General features: G+C 38.7%; 1 protein-coding gene across 1 annotated transcript in view; it reads right to left on the reverse strand.

Moving 5' to 3' along the window:
* The window catches only part of LOC134533544 (calcyphosin-like protein), a 31,638-nt gene extending 19,459 nt beyond the window's left edge, over window positions 1–12,179 (reverse strand). The window contains exon 1 of the mRNA XM_063371078.1: window positions 12,063–12,179. Coding sequence (XP_063227148.1) covers window positions 12,063–12,096 — 34 coding nt within the window. The 5' untranslated portion in view covers window positions 12,097–12,179. The remainder of the gene's footprint in view (window positions 1–12,062) is intronic.
* Window positions 12,180–12,602: the final 423 nt, after the last annotated feature.

Consider the following 12,602-nt stretch of genomic DNA (forward strand, 5'->3'; position numbering starts at 1 on the left):
TCCACCGATTTTCATCACAATCGGTACGGTTATTTAAAAGTAATGTTGAATTTTCAAATACGTTTTATTTGTATGAACAATGGTGTTTTAGAGTTACACATAATAATTCAAATTACACCCGGGATCTTTTGCACAATGTTTTAAAAAATATTGTAACATATTATAAATAAGTTTGGTGTATTTGGGATGCATATTTGTTATAAAATCGTATTATAAAAACGAAATAATATTATTCCCCTACCGTGCTTTCATCTACGATGACGGACGCGAACCGAACGAATCGCCATATCAATCAGCTGCCACGACAACCAGGCACTCGTTAATACATATTTTCCTTTGTTTATCGCGAGGGGCGTTATTATTAATGAATTATAAATAAAATTTCGTGCCCGGGGCCACAATTGCATATCATTTTGAGCACTAGAAGACATAAAAACGTAAAATATTCTCGACGAATTTTAATCTGTGGTTTTCATTGCTTATTACACCAACAATTTCGGCAATAAAGGTTAATTATTCTGGCATTTTAAAAATCTGATTGCTAACATAATTTCAAGTATTTATTCTTTTATTATTAAAAAAAGTAGCATATGTCGGCGAGTGCCATAATAATAGGTTATGTTACAATTGACTAAAAAATTATGGTGATTTATATAATTGATGACAGATATTTGATTACAGATTATTTATATGAAAACTTGTTCATAATTATATATAATTTTTATAGCTAAACACCAGTTTTTAAAATTAATTACAAGTCATCTAGACGTGAACTGTTTCGTCGACTGTTTATAAAGTGAAGTGAAAAGTTAATGTGGTTTTCATTGCTTATTACAACAACAATTTCGGCAATTATTATTCTTGCATTTTAAAAATCTGATTACTAGTATAATTTCAAGTATTTATTCTTTTATTATTAAAATTAAAATGATTCAATTTTATTCATAAAAGCATGCAATCATTGCATCAATGTTATGTTATGACGTTATCACGTTAAATTATCGTCCGTAAACCGACTTTACAGACAACCGTTTTTTTTTACGAAAACATCTGAACGCACATTAGACTGCAATGTGGCCTGCTTGTGCCAGCGGTTTCTTCCTTGCGACTGGCGGCTGCGAGAGAAGACATTGTCTTATTTGAACGGGCCGTGCTAAAGTGTTTTGACTCGCAGCTAGTCACGTGATCTTTTCGCGAATAATACATACCCCTACGTATGAGCTTACTTCTTTGCATGAACAGTCTAGAAGGGTAGCGGGCACTACACCGAAAGTCATTTGACCTAAATTTCGGAGAAACATTATTCAATCTCATGCCTCTCGGTCTAGTGCCTGTTTGGTCTAGTTCCTTTCGGCTGAACGCCTTCCGGTCCTGTGCCTTTCTGTCTACTGATTTTCGGTCGGCCTACTACCGCGTCCCCGTCTATAACTGTGGTAAGATGTGAAGGAACTAACAAAGGGGCTTGCACGTGGTGATAACCGACACAAGTTATCTTACTATGCGGTCTCGGCCTACATGCACGCAATAACAGAAAAAACTTTATGGTATTCGAAGAGTTTTCTTTAAAAAAAGGGGGGGGGGGGAACAGTTTTATAGCGTTATTATCACGTTTATCATCCTCGTTTAAACTGATACAATTAACAAAGGATCTACGTTATTGGGCGTTGCAATTGAATTAAGTTTGGTGACGCTCCGCGGACACGTCGCTACAGGCCTCGCCACGGCGACCCTGGCGGTGGTCAGCGGCCATCGACCGGCGCCGCGGGGTCAGCCGCGGGCGGTCGCCATGGTTATGCGTGCTTGCCCCCGGGCGCCGGATCGAATCGCTTCGGGGTTATGGGGTCGATAGACACACCTTCCTCCCGCCTCCACCCCTCTCCCAGCGAGGCAGCCCGACCAGACATGACACTTCGCTCCGTCGGCGTGCTGGGCTGTCCTCAGAGACACGCAGCGCTGCGGCGGTCGCCTCCGACAACACGGACGAGTTCCGTCGCTTTTTCGGCGCGAATACGTCTTTAAAAATTGCTTCCACGGTGGGAGACAATTAAAAAAAAAAAAAAAAAAACGAATGGTAACAATGGTGTTGCAGCTACATATCTATAATCTCCGTCCAAAATTTAATCACACCACTGGATAGCTAAACGATCAAAAAATTCGTTACGCCAAGTGAGGACTTTGACGCATCACGCGCGGTGGAGGGGGGAAGCGCCGCCATTTTGAGGTCATTCTGCTGCGTTTCGAGAGATTCGCATTCAGTATAACTTTTGACTCGGAGAAGCTACGACGTTCGTTTAGGTTTCAATCGTCAGCATTCGTCAAAATCTATCTATTGCATGTATAAAACTTTAGTATCAAATAGATACAGTGAATAAATATGGTTTTAAAATTAAAAAAAAACATTATTATAACATACATAAAATGGCGTATTTTATATTTTGTTTAGAAAATTTTACCTGTTACGTAAACGTATTTACGTAGAACACACGGCCGTGTCCGTGACACATCCACACCCCATTTTTGTTGTTGTAAAATGTAAAATTTTAGATATTCGTAAATTTGTACATCTACACGAAAACAATTGTATCATTACAAAACAGTGTTCGCAGTAATACTGGCTTCGGAATTCTTACCCGAGAATATAAGCTTTTTGTTGTCCCTGTACCTCCAATAGTTAAAGTTGCCAACAGGTAAACTTGTTTGCGCACATTAATAAGCATAATAAAACAATATATAATTTAAATAGTTTAAAAAATTATGCTTGAAAGAAATATTAGTTAAATTATTAATTTATGAGGTGTTTTTCGTAAGAAATACTCAGTTTTATTTCGAAAAGCTTAGTTCAAATATAAAAAATTACCATAACCATGTGCTGTACAAAGTTAAAATATCTTTCTTGTAGTGTTAAAAAACTATTTCTTAGCAACTGGTTTCCAAAGAAATCATTTGTAAAAATACAGAAAATGTGTTTTTGGGCACAGATTTTTTTTGTTGAAATTTTGGCAAAATATAACTTTTTAAACCAGTTGGCAACATATAATTTGTAATACTACAGGAAATATAGTTTATAATTGTACAACCCTTTGATATGATTAATTTTTCATGCATGAAATACACTTTTGGAAAAAATACTGTATATTCTTTGTCGCACTTACAAATATTCAAGTATTATTACAGATACTTGTAAATTTGTAGATTTATATGAAAACAACAACATCACTAAAAAAACAGTGTTCAAATTTATACTGGATTTGGATTATTCATGGAATTTATGATTTGTGCTGTCCCAGTACCTCCAATAGTTAAAGTTATGTGTAAACCGTTTCCTGGATAGCTTTCCAGTATTAATTGATACAACGAAATAAAATTAAATAGTTGAATATTTGGATTATCCTCTCAATGGCTTAAAATTATGTATAATTAAATGAAACATAAATTAAAATACAAAATTAGACCCTTATTTTCGTAATAAATACTCTGTATTGGCTTGAAAAAACGTTTTTCATGTATGTAAAAATAACCATGGCCGGGTGTTGTACAAAGTAAGAATATCTTTCTTGTAGTATTACAAAATAATTTTTTGACAACTGGTTTTCGAAAGGAATCTTTTTTGTAAATTTACAGAAAATATTTTTTTTTCTTTGCAGTTACTTGTAAAATGAGAAGTTCCCTTTTTTGTTTATTTGCTTTGCATTTTTATTTTATTTTAAAGTGTGTGAATATATTGTGATTTGTGATTGTGTAGGGCAATGGCAGTACCCGCTGAGGTGCTTCGCGAACTGGCTGCTCGTTGCCTCGTGACAGCCTTTGAATATATATACTGTATAGAAGTCGCGAGTGGATAGGATTTACTCTACGTTTTTCAGAAGCGTATGATGAGCAGCTTGGGAACTTCACCGCTGCAGTGCGCTGCCGTAACGCCCTGTATCGTCTTAGTTGTTATTTACACGTTAGAGAGCAGCATTGTCGCCCACTGTCATTCCCCGCACCCTCCATCCATCATTCCCTGCAGCTCAATGTCGTTCAACAAGAGGGGGAAGGGGTGTTTGAAGAGTTCGAGACTTGTCCGCTAGGGACCACCACAAGTCGATGCCCTAGAGATGGTGGCGATTGCGGCGGTGAATTAACCAACTACCTCAGAACCGTATTAGAAATGTTAACCTGGGCTGGCGACTTCTATACAGTGTATATATTCAAAGTGACAGCTGACTTGTCGGGCTCGCGTGGCGAGGGTTGAGGGTACGATACCGTCACACACCCGAGCGCTGTCACGATCGTAGAAGTTTCGCACGATCATTGAGGTGAAGCTTCGTGTGGCGCGGCGAGAGTAAGATTTCGAGGCCGAACTTTCACGCCAACGTTTTCGCGAAACTTTTCTAACGCGAGAAGGGACGGAGAACAGGCACTCGGCCATAGATATACATACAAAGAGAGCACTATGCTATATTCGTTGCGGTGCTCGTTTACGTTCGCCTCTTTGCGCGATGATTCGTCCCCCCGCAAAACGAAAAAAAAACAATAGAACCCAGAGAGATAGATTAACGAATGAATAAGATACTAATACTACAAGTTTCTTTTAGAATTTTTTTTACTTTCTCTCTTTCTCTATCATCAGTTTTACTTATTACGATATACTTACGAGTAGATGTTTGAATTGCCACATAAGTTTCACTTCTATTACGTGTACTGAGTTACACGCGCTAATTTTTCTTTTACTTCAACTTCGTCGGCTCTCGTCGCTAGGAACAACAACTTCTTCTTGGCTTCTCGGCAGATATATAACGTCCGTGGAGATGATGGGGTACTCGACGTTTAGGCTTGGCTTGCTGCAGCCATCTTCAATGGCTCAAAGACTTAGTGTTCTAGAACACCATTTATGGCTATTCGCAGCCAAGCTGTATTGGAACCTGTGGGTGTCCATTATTTGAGAAGCATCTGACAGAGTCCGCTTTATGGTTGCAGCAGCCTCGACTTTGTCTAATTATTGGATGGTGACCGTTCACGGTTGTTGTGGAACAAAGAATTCTTAATTAATCGAGAGGGACCGGAAAAATTCGCGGGTTCAATGGCCTGTAGGATGAACTCCATAGTTGTACGTACACTCGGTCAAATGTCACCCACTCATTGGCTGCTGTCTTGTGAGACGTCCCAACGTAGCAGCCTGATGTGATTCGATAAAGCTATGGTTGGGTGTTTCTCATTGACCCAGAGTCATCCAGGTGAGTTGTGAGCCAATAGCAGAGGCAGCACTGAGGTATAACTATTTGTATTTTATCTATCGCGAAATGAATTCGTGAACTTTTACGGTCTCTATTAATCGATTTTCACTTACTGTTATTTATCGAATAAGGCCTCTTATGGTTCTTAGTACCTGAGGCACCACGAGTATATCCCCACTGCTGAATATAACCGACCGCCGGTCGCTAGTGGATGTGGCGTAACTCCAAACGTCAGAGCCCGACTAGTCACCTGCTTCCCGAGGGACGTCTGAACGCGTCCTCTCAGCCAATGGAGTACTTCCCCGAAACGCGCTACTATTGGCAGGGTTGCGTTACCGGACAGGCAGTACGTTCCTTTAATTACTTGTTTTGGCATTCCCTGCCACCTATTAAATATAATGTCCCGTGATTTGCGAACACCCGGTGTGTGTATATATATATCAAAGTAAAGCCAATCAAAAATTATACAAAGTTTCTCATTGTTCGGTTGACGTGTAAGTACAAGATAACTGATCGGAAATGGGTCTCACCCCTTTATAACGCAACTTCTTGTACAACGATTGCCTACTCCTGAAGGTAGGCAGCATTGAGATGTCGCGCGCTTTGCAGGCGGTCTATCACCTAGGCGCAACTTGTTTAGCTCCGGCATCGTCAGAAAGCGTCTCCGGATATCAGCCACAATTTGTTTTTTTATAAAACTACCTATTACTGCCAGAATATTGGTGCAACAGTCTGGAAACATTATTCAAATCCCCTTTGTTTTGTTTCTGAGTAATATATAAATTTATTGGTGAGAATAGTAGACATACCGGTGTCCATTATTATAAAACGGGCGAATGGATTTTTGTAATCAGTCCACCATTTTGAGACTTTACTCATTGCTGCGAAATTCTCTCAAAGAAGTCACGCTGAATCTTTAACTTACCGCTCTATTTGTTTCAGTGAATGAAGGCAGAATAACTAATCAATTTTTTTTGCAACTTGCTAGCAATAATTGTGTTTTTATCAGCTGATTTAGAATTGATAAGCAATTAAAAAACCAAGTTGTAAAAAAAACTTATAGTTATGTTAACGTAATTTAAAACAAAAAATAATTATCTGCAAAAAATGAGAGATGTCATTCAAGACAGAATAAAAGTAACATCGTGTAAAACCTAAATTTATTAAGCCAGTGATAGCACTTACTAGCGAGTGCATTTGCTCACTAAAAATTTGCTAGTAAATTAGCTAACTTTAATTGCCCTTAAATATAATATTTGTATTAAGCTAGTTTAATTCACATGGGTTACAGGTGACGGGGCCTCCAAAACTCTGGTAAGCTCCATGTGACTTGGACACCGACAGGGTGCTTGTAAATTTAGAAGCAATTTAGAGATACAGTTGTAATCTACAAGAACGGTCTGTTAGTTAGACCAACAATCCCTAGCTTCAGGTTTATCTTGAAAAAAAAAATTGGTTGTCTGTAAAGTCGGTTTACGGACGATAGTTTAACGTGACAACGTCATAACAAAACATTGATGAAATGATTGCTAACTTTATGAATAAAATTGAATCATTTTTATTTTAATAATAAAAGAATAAATACTTGAAATTATTCTAGTAATCAGATTTTTAAAATGCAAGAATAATTAACCTTTATTGCCGAAATTGTTGTAATAAGCAATGAAAACCACATTAACTTTTCACTTCACTTTATAAACAGTAGAGTGGAAGAGAGATAGATGCGGCGCAAGCGTACATTGAGCGTAACGGGACACAGCGTAACGGAAAAATGTGCGCAACGGGACATTTTATCGTGCGTGCAGCCGGCGTTCATCGATTTATTAGACGTTGTCACGTCAAAAAAAGGTGAAAGCATACATACCACTCATACATTGTCCTTCCCAAGGCTGTTGTACGCCTTTGACGTTGTAGCTGAAAAACTGGTTTATTGCAAATAGACAAAAAAAATTTAAAATATAAAACCAAGCAATTGAATAATGTTTAACTTAACAATGGTTTACAGCCATCGAAAAACTTGTCGCTGTCGGATTACAAACAAACTTAAGTGCATGTTTATCATACATTGTTTTACGCATAAATATTGTGTGATTATTAAATGTAGATTATTAATCACATGTCAAAAATAACTTTAAATATATATATTTTTTTAAAACAGTACCTTCAAAGCCGTATATCTCACTCAATAATCAGTGCCTCTGATATGAAGCAGCTGTAGCATACTGGGTGTTGTGCGTGTTATATACCTGCCAGGAGTTGGAAATTTTCATTTTAAATTTGACATTAACATTTTACATAAACGGTGAGGTTAAGGTTAATAATACATAACTTTTTTACGTTTTGTTCAATTTAACATTATATGGATTATGAGTATTTCTTTAAAACACTTTCCATATTATTTACAATGAACAGGTTATTCAGATACACTTTTAAAGGCCCTGAAGGCCCAAAGACTATATGGTGTATAAAAATATTATTAACTTATTTTTTTTTCACGATAAACCTGCAGTCAATATTTATCGATAAATTTCTTACCTTCTTTGTACATAGTAGCATAGTACATACCGCGATAGAAAGAAGCAAAAAAAACATCAGATATTTTCATACTCACTCGATTCACCATTGAATCAGCTGAATACAGGTAATTCGTGCTTGAAAAACTACTTGTAATCAATTATTGAAAAAAAAACTCTTGTATGCTACTTTACATTAATCGACGTATACTTTTCTAGTTTTCATCTCATTAATAAATCAGCGAGGAAATAATAGTGTTATACAGATAATAACAGTTTATTAAAATATTTTTCTAGCAATGCCATGTTTCAGGTGATCTACGGAAGAAAACGTAATAATTATACGAAAGTAGATAACGAGCAGCGCTGCTAAAATCGTTAATTTCAAGGTGAACCTTGTTATGCAGTGGATTGTCTGTAAGTAATGATGTGCAGAATGTTTAAAACGTTAGTTGTAAACCTTCCCTAATTACTTTTTTTAACGTTCATATATCCTCTTAATAATGTTCGCAGGCTTTCACGGCCATTGTCTGAAGTAGCTTGGCTTCTGTGTTATAGCCGTGTCTTTGGCAAATAATTCAGGTGAATTATTCGCCAAGGACACGGCTACAACCCAGAAGCCAAGCTACTTCATATATCCTCTTGTTATTTATAGAAATGTAAAATGACTCAAGGATTCACGGAAGCTTTTTCGTGCCAATATATTTATTACAATTATTAAACACATAAAATCATTATACAAGATAAAAATGATATCAAAAACACGAAAATGTTACCTTTACCAGTTGAAAATTTGACTATACATTTAGCAGATCTTATTCTTGTCAATTTGTTTTAAAATTAGGTACAGGGTATATATATATATATCAAATGTGGGTTTCTCAAGCCATGACGCAAGCGCAAACAGGCAGCGTGACAGGCAAGACGCGTATTAGTGAAAGAGGGGTTCAAGTTACTTACGCACAAAGGTACACAAATGGGGCATACTTTACATCTAGTATTTCAGCGGGCCACAGACGCGTTGGTCGAGCGGCCAGAACGCTCGCCTCCCGCCAAGACGAACATGATCGGTTCCCGGTGGAGTCGAACACAGATTTTCGAAAATGGGAAACGTGGTGATCGCTTCTGTGCATTGTGGGTTTTCTCGGGGTACTGGGAATTTCGCGTATTTAACATTTATACAACTCTCTACACACTCCACTACACATCTTATACTAATTTGTAGAGAACTGCAAAATTCGCGGATTCATTCGGTGATAGGCTAGAATTCAAACACATATACCTCTTAGATAATTTTGCTATTGGCTTACTGTTCATCTGGGCGAATCTCAACCAGTTATAAACCCTCAACCAAAGAAGGACCGAATCACAGACAAACCAGCTGAGACGACTTACAAGTCGGCAGCCAATGAACTTGCGTTATTTGCCCGAGTGTACAGGGGTATGTGCAGTCTGTCCTGAAGGCCATCGAAACCGCGAATTTTGCAGGTCTCTACTAATTTGTTACTCGCCTGAGCTGCCCGTCATTCGATGCGTGTTTCTCATTGGCTCACAGTCTGACACACGCACAGTGCGGGCAAATCACAGTAATGACCAAAGGTTGAAATGTTGTTCTTTCACACATGTAAATACACTATTTTCCTCGTATCTTCATAAACATGTAAACCTCTAAGATACTTCCACTATTGGCACACAGTTCATAGGGAATAATCTTGGCGAATAAGAAAACCTCAACTAAAGAAGTATAGAATCACAGGCTATCAAGTTTAGGTGTCTCACCAGTCGGGAGCCAATTGACAGATTATATTTGCCGGGGTATGCGGAGGACGGCCGTGTCTATCCTAAAGGTAATTGAAAACGTGAATATTTTGGTCCCTAAATATGACTATAGCTAGAGACCGGAAAAATTCGCAGATTCATTTCGCGGTAAGCTAGACTCCAAACTCGTTCATCTTCATTCTGAGTCATTGATTGTACCAACCGTTTACCTGAAGGTCTCTTAAGCCAGTGAAAAACCTTCAACAAAAGAACAATCAAATCACAAGCATCCCAAGTAACGCTTGTCACGAGTCATTATCCTATGAGCAGGTGAAATTTGTCCTAGTACAGGATCGTGGAGTCTATCCTAGAGGTCATTGAAACCGCGAATTTTTCCAGTCTCTAACTATAGCTGTTAAAGGATCACTGTAGCATCGTATGCTTTTCACTATTGGTCGGGTCTCTCGGATGTATACACAAATCACAACCACTCAGTGCGGAAGGAAACGATTTCTAAATGGTCCAGCTTCTAACGCTCATTAAACTGCAAAACAGAATGCATCCGGCAGGAGTTTCTTCCTTGAAATTGGCGGCCGTCTGCATTTCGCGTGATTCGTGCGCCGACAGTTGACATGTGCTTGAAGGAAACTCATCCAATCGCGAAAGACAGACGATGCTACGTAATTCGACGCACGTATACGTAGTCTTGATATCATTTCGCGAAAAATGCATGTAACTAGAAATGGTTTAGCTTACAGACGTGAGAAAACAGTATTGTGGTCTAAAGAGGGATCAGATTGTTTCCAATCTAATCGTCCACTCTAGTAGAAATTATATATTTTAATCATTTAATGATATATTAAGTTTATTCGTTTTGCACATCTAAGTGGACAAAGGCGGAAAGGGGCAAGGGGAGGGGCACCCTAGAATTAATTCACCCTTCACTGTGGGAGCCCGCTTGAGCTTGCAAAACTGTAACTACGTAAAGGGGGTTGATTAATATAATAATTTAAAAATTATGTTTTATGAAAAACTTTCTGAATAGTCTAGATTTTGTAGTCAAACTTCTTTGCTGAGGGGGCTACAATTATCTGGCGTTACGAAACTTCCGATCGCAAGAGGGGAATAATTAGGTATGTGGTGGGGGAACTGGTAGAGGAGGAGAGTGCGTCAGCGGCGACGCCACTCCAACGCATGCTCTGACGGTCAAATGGGAAGCTGAGAAGAAGGGGGGGGGGGGGAGGGATAGGTACGTAGCGTAGCATGCTATATGCTAGTTGTAACGGCCGGAAAGGGAGACGGCAAGGGATAGGTGGAAATGACGCAATGACGTGATGCTAAGGAATACTCATAACGCTGCTTGTGTTTGTCTACTCCTCAGTTTTCGTAACGGCTAACGATTGAGGCTACCATATTTCTTTTATCTTATTTAAAGTATCTAAAATTTATTTTTTCTTTTGAAAAAGCGTTAATTATTAGTGCAATGAACTTTATAAGTATAATTAATTTCTATGTTAAAAGTGTGATTTAAAATGCAAAATAGACATATAGACTGAAGAAGTTAGCTTTATAAAAGTAATTTATTTGTAGTATGTGAACAATGAGATTCGAAAATCAAAATAATTCATAGTCTTGAGAGATACACTTTAAATGTGCAATTTATGTTCTATTAGAGGCTTTTTGTTCTTTCATTTTATTCAGTTGGAGATCAAGATTTAACATCATGCCTTAAAATAATAAAAAAGACAAGCAGATAAGAGGTATTATCAAAGGCACTGTGGAAATTAACCGCCAAAAGAGGCGCCAAAAAGTGACAGTGAACGGTTGCGAGAGTACAGTGCGGGTAAAAAGGTTTGTTTTTTTTCATTAGAACTCATACACGCATCTTTACTATCCTAAATTATGGTCTCTTGTTCAATAAAAAAAAAATACTAATAATTTATCTCTATCTATACCTAATTAGCATGAGGTTTCAGTATCGTTGCGCGAAGAACTCCAATGACACATCATTTATGCTTAATGCGTGCGTCAATATAAAGGCAGTATGCAACATAATAACCAGATGATGTCTCGGCAAACCTCACGCAGATAACTCTATAGCCGTGTGAGCTCCCCTTGCGAATTCTACTGATTTACGCACCTGCTAAAAGACACCATTATTATTATTATTATTATTTGGTTATTATCGTAAAATTTATTAATAATATTTTATCAATTACAATATTCTTATAAGGTAATGCTATTTTTAATCATAAATTTTAACATGGAAGATTTAAAAAAAAAAAGGTAGCTTGGTTAAAATACAAAATGAAGTAGCTTGGTTTCTTGATTGTAAACGAGTCCTTGGCGAATAATTCACCGACGTTTCGGTCGACATTGCAGTCGCCATCATCAGGGAGCAGTAGGTAACTGCTTCCTGACGATGGTGACGGCGATGTCAACCGATACGTCGGTGAATTATTCGCCAAGGACGCGGCTACAACCCACAAGACAAGCTACTTCGGACAACGGCCGTGAAAAGCCCGCGAACATTGAAATACAAAAGAACTGCAATTCGGTGTCAGGAATGGCTCACTGCGAGACGTGACGGGCAGCCTGCGAGGTATCATGTGCGGCGATCGCCACTGCCGTCGCTCTCCGCTGGGCGCTGTCTTGGGCGGCCGTCGGCGTGCTACTGCGGCGACGGGCCCTCATCGACCTGGCCGCCGTCAGCTCGCCCACGCCCGTGCCGACGACCTCAGTCCGCCGAACAGTCCACCCCCAGGCCCGCTCGGCACCGAGTCGGGTCCCCCGGGACGTTCCACTGGGGTCGTTACCACGACGCCGAAATACCATACCGCCGAATGTCAAAATTGACCACAACAACGACAGCTAGAAAATTGCTGTGTACCACAACGCCGAAACAACAACTGAATGAATTTGCGTGTGTTTCTTAAGTGATCCTTAACGCCGAAATACCACAATCAAACCTAACCTAACCTAACCTAGCGTAATATAACCGAACCTAACTTAACCTAGCCTATCCTAGCCTAACCTAACCTAGTCTAACATAACCTAGTCTAACCTAACTTAGTCTAACCTAACCTAACCTTTGTGGCAGTCCTGCAATGACATT

Source organism: Bacillus rossius, chromosome 6 (assembly GCF_032445375.1).
Source record: "Bacillus rossius redtenbacheri isolate Brsri chromosome 6, Brsri_v3, whole genome shotgun sequence".
Classification (NCBI taxonomy): domain Eukaryota; kingdom Metazoa; phylum Arthropoda; class Insecta; order Phasmatodea; family Bacillidae; genus Bacillus; species Bacillus rossius.